The sequence below is a fragment of the Oncorhynchus clarkii genome, chromosome 12, assembly GCF_045791955.1.
Source record: "Oncorhynchus clarkii lewisi isolate Uvic-CL-2024 chromosome 12, UVic_Ocla_1.0, whole genome shotgun sequence".
In the NCBI taxonomy this organism is placed as follows: domain Eukaryota; kingdom Metazoa; phylum Chordata; class Actinopteri; order Salmoniformes; family Salmonidae; genus Oncorhynchus; species Oncorhynchus clarkii.
The window spans coordinates 16,132,131-16,151,540 of record NC_092158.1 but is presented as its reverse complement, the minus strand read 5'-3'; the positions used below and the strand labels follow the sequence as shown (position 1 = coordinate 16,151,540).

The 19,410-nt window shown below is 41.7% G+C and overlaps 1 protein-coding gene across 1 annotated transcript in view; it reads right to left on the bottom strand.

Moving 5' to 3' along the window:
• LOC139422777 (band 4.1-like protein 4) overlaps nt 1–19,410 on the bottom strand; it is a 92,023-nt gene that overhangs the window by 58,344 nt on the left and 14,269 nt on the right. The window contains exon 3 of the mRNA XM_071174114.1: nt 1,796–1,900. Coding sequence (XP_071030215.1) covers nt 1,796–1,900 — 105 coding nt within the window. The remainder of the gene's footprint in view (nt 1–1,795; nt 1,901–19,410) is intronic.

The following is a 19,410-nucleotide window of genomic DNA, read 5'->3' as shown; positions in this document are numbered from 1 at the left end:
TTTGCCCCAAACATAACACTTTGTATTCTGGACAAAAAGTTAATCCCTTCGTCTTATTTTTTGTAGTTTTACTGTAGTGCCTTGTTGCAAACAGAATGCATGTTTTGGAATATTTTTAGTCAATACCGGTTTGCTTTATTTCACTGGCATTTCGGTTAGTATTGGGGATTTACTACAATGTTGTTGATCCATAATCAGTTTTATTCTATCATAGCATCAAACTCCATAACTGTTTTACAATTTTAATAAAATAACAAAAACAATAAAGAGAGAGAGAGATAGCCAGAGAGAGAAACAGGAATAGAGAGACAGGGATAGAGAGAGGGAGGTGGGGAGAGATGAATAGGTAGGATAGAAAGACAGAGAGAGGGAGAGAGATGGATAGAAAGAGAGAGAGATGGATAGAAAGACATAAAGAGATGGATAGAAAGAGCAACAGCAAGCTAGCTAAATAGGAAAAATTAGCTAGCAAGTGCAAGCTAACTAGCTAAATTGCCATACATGTTTAATGCTTTTCGATCTGTCCCCAAATTAATGTAATTGGTTCAGAGTTTGTTTTGATATTTTACCCTGCGTGTCGTGATTGCATTTGGTGTAGGGGCATGATGGCACACGCGCGTAGCCGGTTTGGGTTCCGTGTAAGAACCCTCTCTTGTTCAGGTTGTGTGATAATTAAGCAATAGGGCCCGAGGGGGTCTGGTATGTGGCCAATATACCACGGCTAAGGACTGTTCTTAAGCATGACACAACGCGGAGTGTCTGGTTACAGTCCTTAGCCGTGAGGTGCCTTATTGCTATTATAAACTGGTTACCAAGGTAATTAGAGCAGTAAATACATGTTTTGTCATACCCGTGGTATACGGTCTGATATACCACAGCTGTCAGCCAATCAGCATTCAGGGATCGAACCACCCAGTTTATAATAGTGCATAGTACATGTTAGGGCATAGGCTATATCCAACAAGTCAAACAGACAGTGATGCTGGCGTTCCAACATTTTCAGTCTCCTTTCACTATTTTTCTTTCATCCTATGCAGGTCTGACGATAAATCAGGGCTTGGCCGACAGCCCCCTGAAGGCATTGCACAGGATACCGCCCATCCATGTGAGAGAAAGATGGGGATGTTGGGAGAGTATGTATATGTCCTAAATGGCACACTATTCCCTTAATAGTGCACTATTTTTGACCAGAGCACTATTCCCTATGTAGTACACTACATAGGGAATAGGGTGCCATTTGGGACAGTTATCATTGTGTTCTTTTATGGTTCTGTACTCTGACTAACTCTGAGTGTGTGTAGCCCTGGGGCCCTGCATGGGTTATTACTATTCCTCCCTAGTCCTACTCTACCCTATCATGGGCTGGGCCTGCGTGGGACGCTCTGTGATGGCACCTTCTGTAGGAATGACAGGACAGAGAATGACCCCCGGCCAATATTCACAGAGCTGTTGTTGTCTTTACAGGATAATAATGCTTACTATTTTCACTTTGACTGGGGCAAGCTGAAGCTACCATCTTCAGATATCTAAGCCAGACATCTGACTTGAGGCGAAATAACCTTTCTAATCTTACCAGACACTTTGATTAGTGTATATGAAGGAAGGAAATAATCTCTCCGGTGCGCCATTCATAATATAATGTCATAAGCATGTCATAATGCATAAAGCCTTCCCTGGTCTATTGTGAGATTATCAGTGGTGTGCTGAGATACTGTCACTCACATGGACACACATTCATATACACATTCACTTATAATTTGTATAAATATGTTTATAGAAATCACTGGTGACTCACGGTCTGGTGGCTGCGGTCACAGTAGCGCAGCCCGAAGAAGTCTGTCTCTGCCAGCTTCACATGGTCCAACACAAAGTCCAGCACCACCGAACCCTTAGTAGACTTCTGTGGAACACAAAGTGTTTTGGAACTCAGTGTCTGAGTCACAGGCAAACGTGTTCCCAGGCAAAGACATCAAGTTGATGTCAGTGTTTTTACTTATGGAATATAAACTGGCTGGATTTCACATTATAGCTATTAATGCATTCTGAGGCAACAGGCAAAGTGTTCTGAAATACCATGGTGGGCTTCTGTACTGACAGTCATGTTTTGAAGAATAAATAGCTTCAACAATATATGGCATATACAGTATAGTTCTTATTTTATTCTGAGGAGAGACAGTCTCTCTTTCAGCCAGCTCTCGGTGTCTGGATTCAGAAATGGCATAAAGAGACTCTGTAAGAGAGTAGACCTATGTCTTCAGGGAAATATCAATTAGATATAAATGATTACTTTGCTAAGCAGTGAAAACTGCCTTCCGCTGCAATTCACACGCCTCATGGTGCCTCTCATTACCATTTCTGAGGCTTACAAAAGCAATCTGCTAAAAGAAACAATATTAGGACTTTATTTTAGTATGAACCAGACAACCTCTGGTTCCAGGAGTATTTCCAGAACACCTATACCACTGTTGCAAGATAATCACATCTATTTCTCCTTTGTGGGGTGAAGAAACATCATTGACCGTATCTTATCTGTCAGCACTTCAGCCTTCTCTTGTAGATACAGCATCAATCCAAATGTATCCACTGACGATATAAGTATTTATTCCGATGGAAAACCAATTATGGATCACACCAACCAATCCACATTTGCCTCAGCGCGGACCACAACCCAACCAAACCTTCCTCTCTCTCACCTACATTTAAAATGTTTCTTTAGATTTATTCTGAGTACTATCTGATTGGCTACATCGATGCCTGTAATGAAAGATGGGGCTTTACTCACAGCTAACATCATCTCATGGTGAGGCTGAAACACAAACACCGACCACACTCACTTTCCAAAACAACCCAGGGATTTCTACCCTCCTCTCTTTCCTTTCCATATGAAAGTCAACGCACAAATGGATACACGCTCATTTCCCTGGTGTATGATGCAGAGATCGTATCAGGTGGATCATTGACAGACCAGCAGTGCATCTGCATTGGGTTTGTGTTCTTTAACAGGACACCAGCATCCGTCTTGGCTGGAGGACATCTCTCTCTTTACCTAATTATCTCTGTTTGCTCTTGACACAGAGAGGAGGAAACTGTCTGTCTGTGTGTGTGTGTGTGTGTGTGTGTGTGTGTGTGTGTGTGTGTGTGTGTGTGTGTGTGTGTGTGTGTGTGTGTGCGTGTGTGTGTGTGTGTGTGTGTGTGTGTGTGTGTGTGTGTGTATGTGTATGTGTGTGTGTGTGTGTTTCTCTCCGACTGCTCCTCTTAACCACAAAGCACATGTTTGATGAATCACAAGGTGTACACTGACAAACAGTCAGTATGATTTATGCCATCAAAGCATGTGAACACAGACAAACAGACCACACTCAGCTGGCTAGAGACCAAATGTAACATCTTAGAGCAGACTATGCCATCTTTCAGCAGTAGAACAATAAGCAGCAGTGTGGGACACCTAGTGAATACATATGTTGTCTCATGACAACTTACACTCCTTAAGAATTCAAGAAGACCAAGGATATCAAGTCCAAGAAGACCAAAGAACCACATAGGATGAGTGGGTCCAAGTTCATTCCTATGGCACCTAAAGTAGTGCACTTCCTCATGTTAATAGTTAATTACTTCCTCCTGTGTGATTCAGGGCTCATCTGCATGTTTTCATGATCTACTCCAATCTGCAGGTGTACTCCAAGGGAATCACAAGTGGGCTGCCTGTGTCTGACACAGGAGACAGGCTCTCTCTTCTTCTCTCTCTCTCCCTCTCTCCCCTTTCTCTTAAGTTACTCTCTATCTCCCTCGCTCTCCTTCGCTCCATCTGCTGTTGTCTCATCTCTGATTAAACCACATGATGCATATGCCTGTCACCTGCTAGACAGAAAGACAGCTGTTTCACAGTGTCTCTGTGCTTCCTTCTCTCTGACTCCCTGTGGGGACATCCTCTACACTTCCTCCCTCTGATACAGCCTGACATCCTTACATCCCCACATCCTGACATCCCAACATCCTCACGTCCTGACATCCTGACATCCTCACATCCTGACATCCTCACGTCCTGACATCCTCACGTCCTGACATCCTCACGTCCTGACATCCCAACATCCTCACGTCCTGACATCCCAACCTCCTCACGTCCTGGCATCCTCACGTCCTGACATCCTGACATCCTCACGTCCTGACATCCTGACATCGTCACATCCTGACAACCTCACGTCCTGACATCCTGACATCCTGACATCCTCACGTCCTGACATCCTGACAACCTCACATCCTGACATCGTCACGTCCTGACATCCTGACATCCCAACATCCTCACGTCCTGACATCCTCACGTCCTGACATCCTCACGTCCTGACATCCTCACGTCCTGACATCCTGACATCGTCACATCCTGACATCCTCACGTCCTGACATCCTGACATCGTCACATCCTGACAACCTCACATCCTGACATCGTCACATCCTGACAACCTCACGTCCTGACATCCTGACATCGTCACATCCTGACAACCTCACGTCCTGACATCCTCACATCCTGACAACTTCCCATCTTGACATCCTCATGTCCTGACAACCTCACATCTTGACGTCCTGACAACCTCACATCTTGACATCCTCACATCCTGACAACCTGACATACTCACATCTTGACAACCTCACATCTTGACGTCCTGACAACCTCACATCTTGACATACTCACATCCTGACATACTCACATCTTGACATCCTCACATCTTGACAACTTCCCATCTTGACATCCTGACAACCTCACATCTTGACATCCTCACATCCTGACAACCTCACATCCTGAAATCCTGACTTCCTCACATCCTGACATCCTCACATCCTGACATCTTGACATCCTGACAACCTCACATCCTGAAATCCTGACTTCCTCACATCTTGACATCCTGAAATCTTGACAACCTCATATCCTGACATTCTGACAAACCTTTAACAACATCATAAACAAGCAGTGAAATTGAAACTCCAACATCCTATAAACTCCAACATCATATAAACTCCTGAGTAGTTAATTACCACCTGTGAAGGCCTACTGTCTCTTTCCTGGTATTCACAGTTCTGCCAAGACTGAGCTGAGTGACTGTAGTACAGTTCTGTTAATTATTCTCAAAGCATGAATACAACATTGTCTCATCGTGTCCTCCTTCCTTCCATCCCTCCTTATGTCACATGGAATGACGCTGGCGTGAAAACCCCCTGTTCCATCGGTGGCGGAATCCACCCCGACTTCACCAACAAAACAAAAAACAACCCAAAAAACTCCTGAACCGGCTGGGCGAACAAGCACTTATGATCCGGCTGAGGCCCGACGTGGGATGGGCGCCATCCGAGCCAACCGGGGCAAGGAAACCTCTTGAGCCAGCTAGGGAGTGGAAGCCCAACGAGCTGGCTAGGCACCCCTGGTTCCATCGATGGTGACCCAGAGCTGATGTCTACATACCAACCGGAACGCCAGTTCTCCCCGATGCATCGTGTGTTGGCCGATGCATTCTGTCACATGGAATGACGCTGGAGAGACGAAGCAGGTACGGGGAGTAAAACATTTCATAAATAACGGACATGGAACGAGACAGGAACAGCGTAGGCAAACAGGTAACACAAACAAAATACAATGAATGCAGCAGCAGGGAACAGAGCTGGGGAACTGACAAATGTAGGGGAGGAAATAAACAGATGAGTGAGTGAGTCCAGGTGAGTCCAATATCAATGATGCGCGTGACGAGGGAAGGCAGGTGTGCGTAATTGATAACAGGAGTGCGTGATGCAGGGCAGCCTGGCGCCCTCAAGCGCCAGGGGAGGGAAGAGCGGGAGCAGACGTGACACCTTCACTCATTCCTTCCTTCCTTCCATCCCTCATCCCCCATTCCTTCATTCCTTGTTTTCATTTCAAAGACGCCACATATCGATTTCACTTGTCTCTCCGCATCACATTTATCATGAGACATTATGAATACGAGTGCTGTGATTCGACATGACATGAGTTCTGTGATTATGACTGCTTTTGACAACCTTCTCCCAGCACAACTCTGCTACGGTGAATTAGGAAGCAGCAGGAACAGCAGAGTAGCAACATTTCAAACCTACACTTATAATAATACAACATACTGAGTCTGATTACTTTGGATGAGAGTGTCTGTGTGAGAACAGTATCTCTAATGCACCCCATGTTGCTTATAGAGCATGCAGGATCGTGGCATGATCACAGCCACACATTTTTAGTGCTTGTGCTCATTCACAGATTTACCATAACACATGTTAACATAGTTTTTGCATTCAGTTACCATTGCGTAGGGTTGCAAAGCTACCGTTAACTTACAAATGTTACCGTAATCTTCTGTAGTTTTGGTAATTAACAGGTAATCTATGGCAATCTATGGTAAATTTGATAATTTATAATTGAATAATACGTTTAAAAAAATATTTCTATATCATATATATTTTTAAACATCTGTGTCCATATTGTCCATGAGTTTCCAGTGGATAGACCATAATGGTTCAAGAGAAAATAGCTTAATTAATGAAAAAAACATCTAAGCAACAATTTCATTATTTTAAATGAACTCTGCAACTCTTCAAACTATTGACTTTTTTCACAACTAACACCAGCTTGGTGCCAAAACATTGACAACAAAGACATACTGACATGGTAAAATAAAGGTTGATAAAAAAAAAAGATAAAGGGTATTTCATGCTAAAGCCCTCATATCAGCCCTCACTGCATCTCAGTGCTAGAGGTGTCACTACAGACCCTGGTTCAATTCCAGGCTGTATCACAACTGGCCGTGATTGGGAGACCCATAGGGAGGTGCACAGCGTCGTTAGGGTTTGGCCCAGGGTAGGAAGTCATTGTAAATAAGAATTTGTTGTTAAATAAAGGTTAAATAAAAAATAAAACACCAATGGTATTGACTAAGTTGATAGTTTATATTTGGAGAATGTTTCACAGCTTTGACATCATTTTTTGGGTTATCATATTATTTGATTATTTGATATATTTTACATGTGATAAGGCCACACAGAGTGTCAGACATAATTATAGACACCTGTGATAATCGGAATTACCCAAAAGGACCACTAGATGTCTAGTGATAGATTACATAAAATCCTTGAAAGTTACCAAAATTCTGGTAGTTTACTGGTCAACTTTGAAAGATTCCAGTACAAAACCCTCCCTTTTGCAACCCTACTATTGCTTAAGTAGCTTTGAAGAAAAATGCATCCAACTCCTTTTCGGACTGGTCAGTCAAATAATTTAGATTGCTGCTGCTTTCTCTGTCCATGTGTACCCAAAGTGGACAACCCACTGAGTGAGCTACACATTTATCATCCATTCTTACTGCAATGTTTTATCCTCGTTTGACATTTTACTTCCTGCTTTTTGACTTGTAACCTCTCTGACCAGTTTGGGAATCACATTGAAACATGCAACTCTGATTTTCTGTGTTGGGCTAGACTAGGCAGCCCCCAGCTGTCAGCCCATATAAGGAGTCCAACTCCAGAATCACACAGAATCACATTTTCTGTTTTAAGACCAATGACTGGAAATAAGGAAATTAGTGAGTGGCTGTTACAACTTACAACATATATTTCCAGTAGGAACGTCTTAGTACATGGTCTCAGTGAATGTATGTACACTACATGCTATGTACGTGGTCTCAGTACAATATGTACGGCTGGTGTCAGTGGGTCTCAGCACTTCAACCAGGCAGGGAATCCATGCTACTATGTTACCGGTCACAGTGCCTCCCAGAGAAGAGGAACAGACATTATTGCAGAGCTCCTCCTGACTACAGTAACTAACAGTAACTGAAAACCATGACCCCCGGCAGGAAAGAACTGAGGTGTGACTGACTATACTATGACATCATCCAGGGCCAACCGGACCAACACCCCCAGGGTCTGCAGAGAATCCAGGGCCAGGCAGCAGCTAGCACTGTCATGTTTCCCATAGGGGCCCTTTCCTACCAACCCTGCGTCCATCCCTCCCTCCCTCCCTACCAACGCTCTCATTCATACTCCCCTCCATCCCCTCCCTTCCAACCCTCCCATAAATCCTCCGTAGCCTCCATCCCTCCCCTGCCATACAGTCTCCCTGCCTGCATTCCTCCTCTACTGATAAGGTAGCTCTGGTAGTCAGGGTGGGATTGCTAAAATAACAATCTTAGAAAAAAGGGTTCCAAAAGGGTCGTCCAGCTGTCCCCATAGGAAAACCCTTTATGGTTCCAGGTTGAACCATTTTGGGTTCCATGTACAACCCTCTGTGGAAAGGGTTCTACATGGAGCCTAAAACGGTTCTACTTGGAACCAAAGGATTATCCTATGGGGACAGCCGAAGAACCCTTTTGGGTTCCAGATAGCACCTTTTTTTCTAAGAGAGTAGACTAGTTTTGTTTTGGATGGAATCTTTGTCTCAGGGTTATCTTTGTATATTTCTATTTGTATTTATTATGGATCCCATTAGCTGCTCCCTGCGTCCATCCCTCCCTCCCTCCCTACCAACGCTCTCATTCATACTCCCCTCCATCCCCTCCCTTCCAACCCTCCCATAAATCCTCCGTAGCCTCCATCCCTCCCCTGCCATACAGTCTCCCTGCCTGCATTCCTCCTCTACTGATAAGGTAGCTCTGGTAGTCAGGGTGGGATTGCTAAAATAACAATCTTAGAAAAAAGGGTTCCAAAAGGGTCGTCCAGCTGTCCCCATAGGAAAACCCTTTATGGTTCCAGGTTGAACCATTTTGGGTTCCATGTACAACCCTCTGTGGAAAGGGTTCTACATGGAGCCTAAAACGGTTCTACTTGGAACCAAAGGATTATCCTATGGGGACAGCCGAAGAACCCTTTTGGGTTCCAGATAGCACCTTTTTTTCTAAGAGAGTAGACTAGTTTTGTTTTGGATGGAATCTTTGTCTCAGGGTTATCTTTGTATATTTCTATTTGTATTTATTATGGATCCCATTAGCTGCTGCCAAGGCAACAGCTACTCTTCCTGGGGTCCAGCAAAATTAAGGCAGTTTATACAATTTTAAATACATTACAATACATTCAGACTGTGTGCCCTCAGGCCCCTACTCCACCACTACCACATATTTACAGTACAAAATCCATTTGTACGTGTGTAATAGTGCGTATGCTGTCGTATGTGTGTGTGTGTATATGCGCCTATGTTTGTGTTGCTTCACAGTCCCCGCTGTTCCATAAGGTGTTTTTTTTATCTGTATTTAAATGTAATTTCACTGCTTGCATGAGTTACATGATGTAGAATAGAGTTCCATGTAGTCATGGCTCTATTTAGTACTATGTGCCTTCCATAGTCTTTTCTGGACTTGGGGACCTTGAAGAGACCTCTTGTGGCATGTCTTGTAAGGTATGGGTGGGTGTCCGAGCTGAGCGCCAGTAGTTCAAACAGACAACTCGGTGCATTCAACCTCTCATAAATACAAGCAGTGATGAAGTCAAACTCTCCTCCACTTTGAGCCAGGAGAAATAGACATGCATATTATTAATATTTATCAGGGATCAAAGTAAGCCCCAAGTGCAGACCGTGTGAAGTAACAATGTTTATTGTAACAACAGGGGCAGGCAAACGACAGGTCAAGGCAGGCAGGGGTCGGTAATCCAGAGTAGTGGGGCAAAGGTACAGGACAGCAGGCAGGCTCAGGGTCAGGGGCAGGCAGAGTGGTCAGGCAGGCGGGCTCGGAGTCAGGACAGGCAAGGGTCAAAACCAGGAGGGCGAGAAAAGAGAAACTGGAAAAATGAAAAAACAGGAGCTGAGACACAAACCTCTGGTAGGCTTGAACAAACAAGACGAACTGGCACAGACAGACAGAAAATACGGGTATACTGTAGATACCCAGAGGATAAGTGGGGAAGATGAGCGACACCTGGAGGGGGTGGAGACAAGCACAAGGACAGGTGAAACAGATCAAGGCGTGACAATATTAGTTCGCTGTGTACATCCAAGGACGTGCTGCCGTGCTGCCCTGTTCTGAACCAATTGCAATTTTCCCAAGTCGTTTTTGTGACACCTGAACACACAACTGAACAGTAGTCCAGGTGCGACAAAACTAGGGCCTGTAGGACCTGCCTTGTTGACAGTGCTGTCAAAAAGGTAGAGCAGCGCCTTATCATAGACATACTACTCCCCATCTTAGCTACTGTTGTATCAATATGTTTTCACCATGATAGTTTACAATCCAGGGTAACTCCAAGCAGTTTAGTCACCTCAACTTGCTCAAATTCCACATGATTTATTACAAGATTTAGTTGAGGTTTAGGGTTTAGTGAATGATTTGTACCAAATACAATGCTTTTAGTTTGAGAAATATTAAGGAATAACTTATTCCTTGCCACCCACTCTGAAACTAAATGCAGCTCTTTGTTATTAAGTGTTGCAGTCATTTCAGTCGCTGACATGTATAGTGTTTTAATTTATTTTTTTAATATCTTTTAGGAGTGGATCAGCTTAATATTGCGGAAAGATTGTTCCATCAATGTAATTGTCTGCATCATTTCCAATCACCCATATCTTTTTTTGGTAAATATATATATCCACATACATACACATACATATACACATATGCATACATATACACATACACATACCTACAGAGCCTTGCGAAAGTATTCGGCCCCCTTGAACTTTGCGACCTTTTGCCACATTTCAGGCTTCAAACATAAAGATATAAAACTGTATTTTTTTTGTGAAGAATCAACAACAAGTGGGACACAATCATGAAGTGGAACGACATTTATTGGATATTTCAAACTTTTTTAACAAATCAAAAACTGTAAAATTGGGCGTGCAAAATTATTCAGCCCCTTTACTTTCAGTGCAGCAAACTCTCTCTAGAAGTTCAGTGAGGATCTCTGAATGATCCAATGTTGACCTAAATGACTAATGATGATAAATACAATCCACCTGTGTGTAATCAAGTCTCCGTATAAATGCACCTGCACTGTGATAGTCTCAGAGGTCCGTCAAAAGCGCAGAGAGCATCATGAAGAACAAGGAACACACCAGGCAGGTCCGAGATACTGTTGTGAAGAAGTTTAAAGCCGGATTTGGATACAAAAAGATTTCCCAAGCTTTAAACATCCCAAGGAGCACTGTGCAAGCGATAATATTGAAATGGAAGGAGTATCAGACCACTGCAAATCTACCAAGACCTGGCCGTCCCTCTAAAATTTCAGCTCATACAAGGAGAAGACTGATCAGAGATGCAGCCAAGAGGCCCATGATCACTCTGGATGAACTGCAGAGATCTACAGCTGAGGTGGGAGACTCTGTCCATAGGACAACAATCAGTCGTATATTGCACAAATCTAGCCTTTATGGAAGAGTGGCAAGAAGAAAGCCATTTCTTAAAGATATCCATAAAAAGTGTCGTTTAAAGTTTGCCACAAGCCACCTGGGAGACACACCAAACATGTGGAAGAAGGTGCTCTGGTCAGATGAAACCAAAATTGAACTTTTTGGCAACAATGCAAAACGTTATGTTTGGCGTAAAAGCAACACAGCTGAACACACCATCCCCACTGTCAAACATGGTGGTGGCAGCATCATGGTTTGGGCCTGCTTTTCTTCAGCAGGGACAGGGAAGATGGTTAAAATTGATGGGAAGATGGATGGAGCCAAATACAGGACCATTCTGGAAGAAAACCTGATGGAGTCTGCAAAAGACCTGAGACTGGGACGGAGATTTGTCTTCCAACAAGACAATGATCCAAAACATAAAGCAAAATCTACAATGGAATGGTTCAAAAATAAACATATCCAGGTGTTAGAATGGCCAAGTCAAAGTCCAGACCTGAATCCAATCGAGAATCTGTGGAAAGAACTGAAAACTGCTGTTCACAAATGCTCTCCATCCAACCTCACTGAGCTCGAGCTGTTTTGCAAGGAGGAATGGGAAAAAAATTCAGTCTCTCGATGTGCAAAACTGATAGAGACATACCCCAAGCGACTTACAGCTGTAATCGCAGCAAAAGGTGGCGCTACAAAGTATTAACTTAAGGGGGCTGAATAATTTTGCACGCCCAATTTTTCAGTTTTTGATTTGTTAAAAAAGTTTGAAATATCCAATAAATGTTGTTCCATCTTCATGATTGTGTCCCACTTGTTGTTGATTCTTCACAAAAAAATACAGATTTATATCTTTAGGTTTGAAGCCTGAAATGTGGCAAAAGGTTGCAAAGTTCAAGGGGGCCGAATACTTTCGCAAGGCACTGTATATAAACTCTTTGAAACGTTGAATTTTCAGAACCCTGTCTTTCAAAGATAATTCATAAAAATCCAAATAACTTCACAGATCTTCATTGTAAAGGGTTTAAACACTGTTTCCCATGCTTGTTGAATGAAACAAACAATGAATGAACACAATACAATATATTTTTAATATACTTTTATTATTCCACGGAAACCCTACCACCCTTCCCCCAATTGGAGTAAACTAATAAACAATAACACTTAGGCTTCTACCTTCAGTTTATACATCTTATACACATCTTACAGACACAATCTATTTTACAATATTTAGATTTTGTTTGTTTTTAGTCCTTCCTCTATTTCTGATGTCCATCCAGTTTGGTTTCTATTTGTAACTGTGCTATTTCACAAAATTTCTGAACCTATATACATTTTACAGATCCCGTATGCTTTACATTGGTTATCTTGTTATTAGTCCCACCCTTCAGCTCCATTCAACCCCTCCCATCTATCTCTTAAAACCATTCATTTTGGATTTATATATGTCATATATTTTTCAACTGTGCTGTGATGCTTCACTGAACGTTTCTATTCTCATAGCTTCCACAGATTGTACATTTTGCTAAAATAATTATTATATTATTGATTGATTGACTATGGCTTTTCGAATCACCCAGTATTGCTATCTGCAGCGTTAGTTCTATGCAAATGTTGCAATTCTTCAGCCATTCCAGGACCTGTGACCAAAAATGAGCTACATATGGACAATACCAAAATAAATGATCTAATGACCCTGCCTCCTCAAGGCAACAAAATCTATATAACATTCTATTGGTTGCAAGAATTTTGTATAGTAATTTAAATAGAAAAATGTGAAGTTTTGAATCCGGCGTTGTTTTGCGTATTAATTCATAAACCATGTGCCATGGAATAGGTACATCGAAAATCTCTTCCCAACTATTTTGCAATTTATATGGCACAGCTGTCAGTTTTTTGGTCCTCAAATTAAATTGGTGTATGTTTTTATTTATCACACTTTTCTTTAACCATTTATGTTCTTTAATGCAGGGCTGACATACAAATTTAAAAAACTTTTTTCACCTTCTACTTACCTTCCATTTTTGTGGTAATGCTGCAATTAGTTGGTTGTAATTTTGGGTAGAGCAGACATTTCCATATGTCTGTGTTAGCTGCATGTGTGACAACTCCACCAGTCCTATTTATGATATCATTCACTAAAATTACACCTTTTTTTTAAATTTAGTATACAGTATTTGAGTATAACCATAATATTGGTTGTATTATTTGTTCTGTCATTTCAGGTGGATTAAACTGAAATTGCAACCAACATTCTAAAGCTTGTTTAAAAAATAACGATATTTTGGAGATTATTTCCTTTTCAAACAACCGAAAGTGAGCAGTTGTAATCTGAATAAACGGAAAAAGACCATTCTTGAACATGGGATGAGATGTTCCTACCAATTTCCTAGAGAACCAGTTTGGATTTAAGTATAACTTTTGTATGACTGATGCCTTTAGTGAGAGGTCTAAAGCTTTAATATTTAATCATTTCTGCCCTCCGAATTAATATTTGTTATATAAATAGGCCCTTTCAATTTTGTCTTGCTTGCCATTCCAAATAAAATGGAATATTTTTTGTTCATATAATTTAAAAAGCAGGTCACTAGGTGTAGGCAAAACCATAAGCAAATAGCTAAACTGTGATAAGACTAAATAGTTAATCAGGGTGATTTTTCCACAAATAGACAGGTAAGATCTTATCTATTTTTGCTAACTTTATATAAAAATGTATTGGAGTGAGATCATTTCTTTCTTTTGGGATTTGTATACCGAGTATGTCCACATCTCCGTCAGGCCATTTAATTGGTAAACTACACGGTAATGTCAAATTAGCTTTTTTTTGTGATCCAATATGTAATATAGTACACTTCAATCCAGAGAGGACAGCAAAAGTATCTAGACCCTCTATGAAGTCGTGGAGAGATTCAAATTGTGGTTTTAAAAGAAAACATGAATCATCAATGTACAATGACACCTTAGTTTTTAAGCCACGGATATCTAATCCCTTAATATTATTATTGGATCTAATTTCAACAGTTAACATTTCGATGGCAATATTAAATAGATATGCCGATAGTGGACAACCTTGTTTTGACTCCTCTAGATAGTTTAAAACTTTCGGAGATGTAGCCATTATTTACTATTTTAAACCTAGGGTTACTATGCATAACATTAACCCATTTTATAAGAGATTCCCCAAAATTGAAATATTCTAGGCATTTATATATAAACTCCAGTCATACTTTATCAAAAGCCTTTTCAGAATCAGCTATGAAAACCAGGCCTGGTGTCCACAATATTTCATAGTATTCTAATGTTTCCAGTACTTGTCTTATATTATTTCCTATGTATCATCCATGTAAAAAACCTGTCTGATTAGGATGAATAATAGATGACAATACTTTTTAAATTCTATTTTATTTGAGATTTTATTTATTTCACCTTTATTTAACCAGATAAGCTAGTTGAGAACAAGTTCTCATTTACAACTGGCCAAGATAAAGCAAGATAAAGCAAAGCAGTTCGTCACATACAACAACACAGAGTTACACATGGAATAAACAAACATACAGTCAATAATACAGAAAAAAAACAAGTATATATATATACAGTGTGTGCAAATGAGGTAAGATAAGGGAGGTAAGGCAATACAATAGGCCATAGTGGTGAGGTAATTACAATATAGCAATTAAATACGAGTGATAGATGAGCAGAAGATGAATGTGCAAGTAGAGATATTGGGGTGCAAAACAGCTAAATAAATAAATAAATACAGTATGGGGATGAGGTAGTTGGATGGCCTATTTACAGGTGCAATGATCTGTGAGCTGCTCTGACAGCTGGTGCTTGAAGTTAGTGAGGGAGATATGAGTCTCCAGCTTCAGCGGTTTTTGCAGTTCGTTCCAGTCATTGGCAGCAGAGAACTGGAAGGAAAGGTGGCCAAAGGAGGAATTGGCTTTGGGTGTGACCAGTGAAATATATCTGCTGGAGCGCGTGCTATGGGTGGGTGCTGCTATGATGACCAGTGAACTAAGATAAGGCGGGGTTTTACCTAGCAAAGACTTGCAGATGACCTGGAGCCAGTGGGTTTGGCGACGAGTATGAAGGGAGGGCCAGCCAACGAGAACATACAGGTCGCAGTAGTGGGTGGTATATGGGGCTTTGTTGACAAAACGGATTGCACTGTGATAGACCCCATCCAATTTATTGGGTAGAGTGTTGGAGGCTATTTTGTAAATGACATCGCCAAAGTCGAGGATCGTTAGGATAGTCAGTTTTATGAGGGTATGTTTGGCAGCATGAGTGAAGGATGCTTTGTTGCAAAATAGGAAGCCGATTCTAGATTTAATTTTGGATTGGAGATGCTTAATGTTAGTCTGGAAGGAGAGTTTACAGTCTAGCCAGACACCTAGGTATTTGCTGCTCATGCATTGAATATACTCCTCAAGGACATCATGGCACTGAAAACAATGGATACACTCTACAAGAGAGCCAAGGAAATGTTTAGGTATGTGAAGGGTCATCAAGTTATAGCAGTAATCTACCTCACCAAGCAAAGTGAGAAGAATAAGAGCACCACATTGAAGCTGCCCAGCAACACCTGTTGGGGTGATGTTGTCATCATGTTTGACAGTCTCCTGGATAGGAAGGAGTCTCTCCAAGAAATGGCCATATCACAGTCGGCTGATATTGACAGCCCCATCAAGAGTATCCTCCTGGATGATGTATTTTGGAAGAGAGTGGTAAGCAGCCTGAAACTCCTGAAACCTATAGCAGTAGCCATTGCATGGATTGAGGGAGACAATGCCATCCTGGTTGATGTTCAGACTCTGCTTGCAGATGTAAGAGAAGAAATCTGTACTGCCCTGCCCATTTCACTGTTGCTTCAAGCAGAGGAAACTGCAGTTCTGAAATACATCAAAAAACACGAAGACTTCTGCCTGAAGCCAATACTCGCAGCAGCATACATGTTGGACCCCAAGTATGCTGGCAAGAGCATCCTGTCTGGTGCAGAGATCAACAAGGCCTATGGTGTCATCACTACCGTGTCTCGCCACCTTGGCCTGGATGAGGACAAGGTTTTTGGCAGTATGGCAAAGTACACTTCCAAGCAAGGGCTTTGGGATGGAGATGCAATATGGCAGTCGTGCCAACAAATCTCATCAGCCACCTGGTGGAAGGGACTTTGTGGATCTGAGGCTTTCCCATGTTGCCTCCATCATCCTCCACATCCCACCAACATCAGCCGCCTCAGTGCGCAACTGGTCCTTGTTTGGGAACACACACACACCAAAGCACACAACAGGCTGACCAATACAAGGGTTGAAAAATATGTGGGCATCAGGGCAAATTTGAGGCTTTTTGAGCCTGACAATGAGCCAGCCTCAACAAGGTTGGAAAGTGACAGTGAAGATGAGGCCTCAGAGTCTGATGTTCAAGAAGTGGACATTGAGGAGGTCCAGAGAGAAGACATGGAAGCCCGAGAGGAAGACAACCAAAGCTTTAGTTTCTAGACTATCATTTTATAGATGTATGTTAAAAATGTTTTTGGGAGATGCGATGGATCATTGGGGATCATTCAATATTCCCTTTCTTTTGTTGTTCAGAGAAATCATCCCATGTGAAGAGTCAACTCATTTAGTTAAAGTTCAATTCGTAACTAAATAGTTTTTTGTTATTTCTATTGGAAAGATTTAATAATTTACAATTATGTCTACTTATGATAAGGTCAAATATGTATGTTTCTGTATCCATATGATATGGTAAATATATCTAATGCAAAAAAACATCTATTAATTTGCATATATTTCCGTTAATTTCCATATATTCCCGTTAATTCCCATATATTCCCGTTAATTCCCACGTAAAGTTTCCACCTCTGAATATTCCCCAAAATGTGCAAACCAAATAGACAACAATGTTTTTTTTCACCTCTCCCACACTAACTTCACGGAATTTAAAATGACAATGCTTGTCTTTCAGAATTTGGTCAGATATACTTGGATGTGTAGTGTTAACATTTGTTGCTGGCATGTTATGCCTAAATTTGATAATCTTGCCAATGTCTTTTGTTTTTTGCATTGTTGTTTTCTGTTTTCCTTTGTTTTTCTATTTTTTCTCTTTCGTTCATTTTGTTGGTTGTTGGTGCAGTGGCTGGGGGGGTGTCTTGGGGGTGGGGAATGAAATTATTTGGATATTTTTTTTCTCGGGGGGGGGGGGGGGGGGGTCTCGGATGGTTGAGGGTCAGCACTCGGGGAACTGTGGAGGGTGATCTTGGAGGGCTGGCGGTTGGGAGCTTTGGCCGGTGGCTGATAGGTCGCTGGTTCGGGTTTTTGACCTTGTTGGAGATCTTTCGACATGCCCTTGAGAAGGGCATTGACCCTGTTTGCTTCTGTGGGTCGTTCTGTTCTAAACATATTGCTCACCATGTCTTTTGCAGAGGGAAAAGAGCCATGAGAAAACAAGTTTTTTCTTCTTCATAGAATCAATATATCGTAAAACATCATATTCCGATAGCTGCCCCTCAGTCCGGAGCTGCCCCTCAGTCCGGAGGAGTTTGTTTAGTGGAGTGGGGCCCTTTAGTAGGGTTGCCAATACTAGGTCGGCGGCGAGGGTCGCAGTTCCTAGAAAGAGACTAAAGCGGACAAAGACTATGGTGGAGTGGGGTCCACGTCCCGCGCCAGTGCCGCCACCGTGGACAGACGCCCAGACCCTCCCCTATGGATTTAGGTGTGCGGCCGGGAGTACGCACCTTTGGGGGGGGGTACTGTCACGCCCTGGCCTTAGTTATCTTTGTTTTCTTTATTATTTTGGTTAGGTCAGGGTGTGATATGGGGGATTTATGTGTTTTGTCTGGCCTAGGGGTTTTGTATATTTATGGGGCTGTTTCCTTTCTAGGTAGTTTTGTATGTCTATGGTTGCCTAGATTGATTCTCAATTAGAGGCAGCTGTCTGTCGTTGTCTCTGATTGGGAACCATATTTAGGCAGCCATGTTCTTTGGTCATTTTGTGGGTGATTGTCTTCTGTCTTTGTGTCATTGCACCAGATAGGACTGTTTCGGTTTTCACTTTTGTTGTTTTGTAGTTTGTAGTGTTCTCGTTTATCGTCGATATTAAAGATGTTGAACACTAACCACGCTGCATTTTGGTCCTCCTCTCCTTCCCAGGAAGATAACCGTTACAGTCACGTGCACTAGTACAGTGAAATGCCTTTCTTGCTCTTTCCCAACAATGCAGTAATCAATATCAGTAGTACTATATTATATTTTTCAAGTAGAACAAAAACACAAGAGAAATAGAAATAAGAAGAGAATGAGAAAGTAAGTAAGCTTTATACAGGGTCAGTTCCAGTATCATATTTACAATGTGCAGGGATACTGGAGTGGTAGGGTTAGATATCTATAGAGGTAAGGTGACTAGGCATCAGGATATATGATTAACAGAAGTATGTAAGCCATGTTTCAGAAAAGCGGAGAATATTGCAGTTATGAGTGCTACTAGTTATGGCAGTGCATATGGGGGGGGGGTTAGATGAGCACCACTGAATCCTTTCAGTCCAGGCACATCAACTCCATGGGGAGGGAATCTATTGTTCTGACTACCTGGACCTAAAATTAGGTTTTGAACTATTGAAACCAAACAGTATGATTTGAAAGAAAAGTATTTTAATATACATGAAAAGGGGAATGTAAGAAATGCACATACTTTCAAATAGGCTACATGTCATATTAAACAGCATGTAAACACTCTAAATAGGTTAGGAGCCAGACAGGGAGCCTAAGAAGGAACGAAAATGTATTATTTAAACTATATTATTTCAATTATAAAGGTTATAGCCTACAAAGAAATACATTGTGAAACATTTGCTTCACAATAGGCTGGAAAGGACTTAAAACGCTCAGCATTTAACATTTTGTTGCATTAAATCATTATAGGCTGTTTCTTACTTATTCTATTATCTATATAATAGGCCTGGCGTATTGTGAACTCCATGACAGTAGCTAAAGAGAGAGAGAGAGAGAGAGCATATGGGTCTGTTAAAGCAAAACATATTGCTTAGCTAGAAGGGTGTCTCCTCTCGACCCCTATAGCTGGCAGGGTGTCTCCTCTCC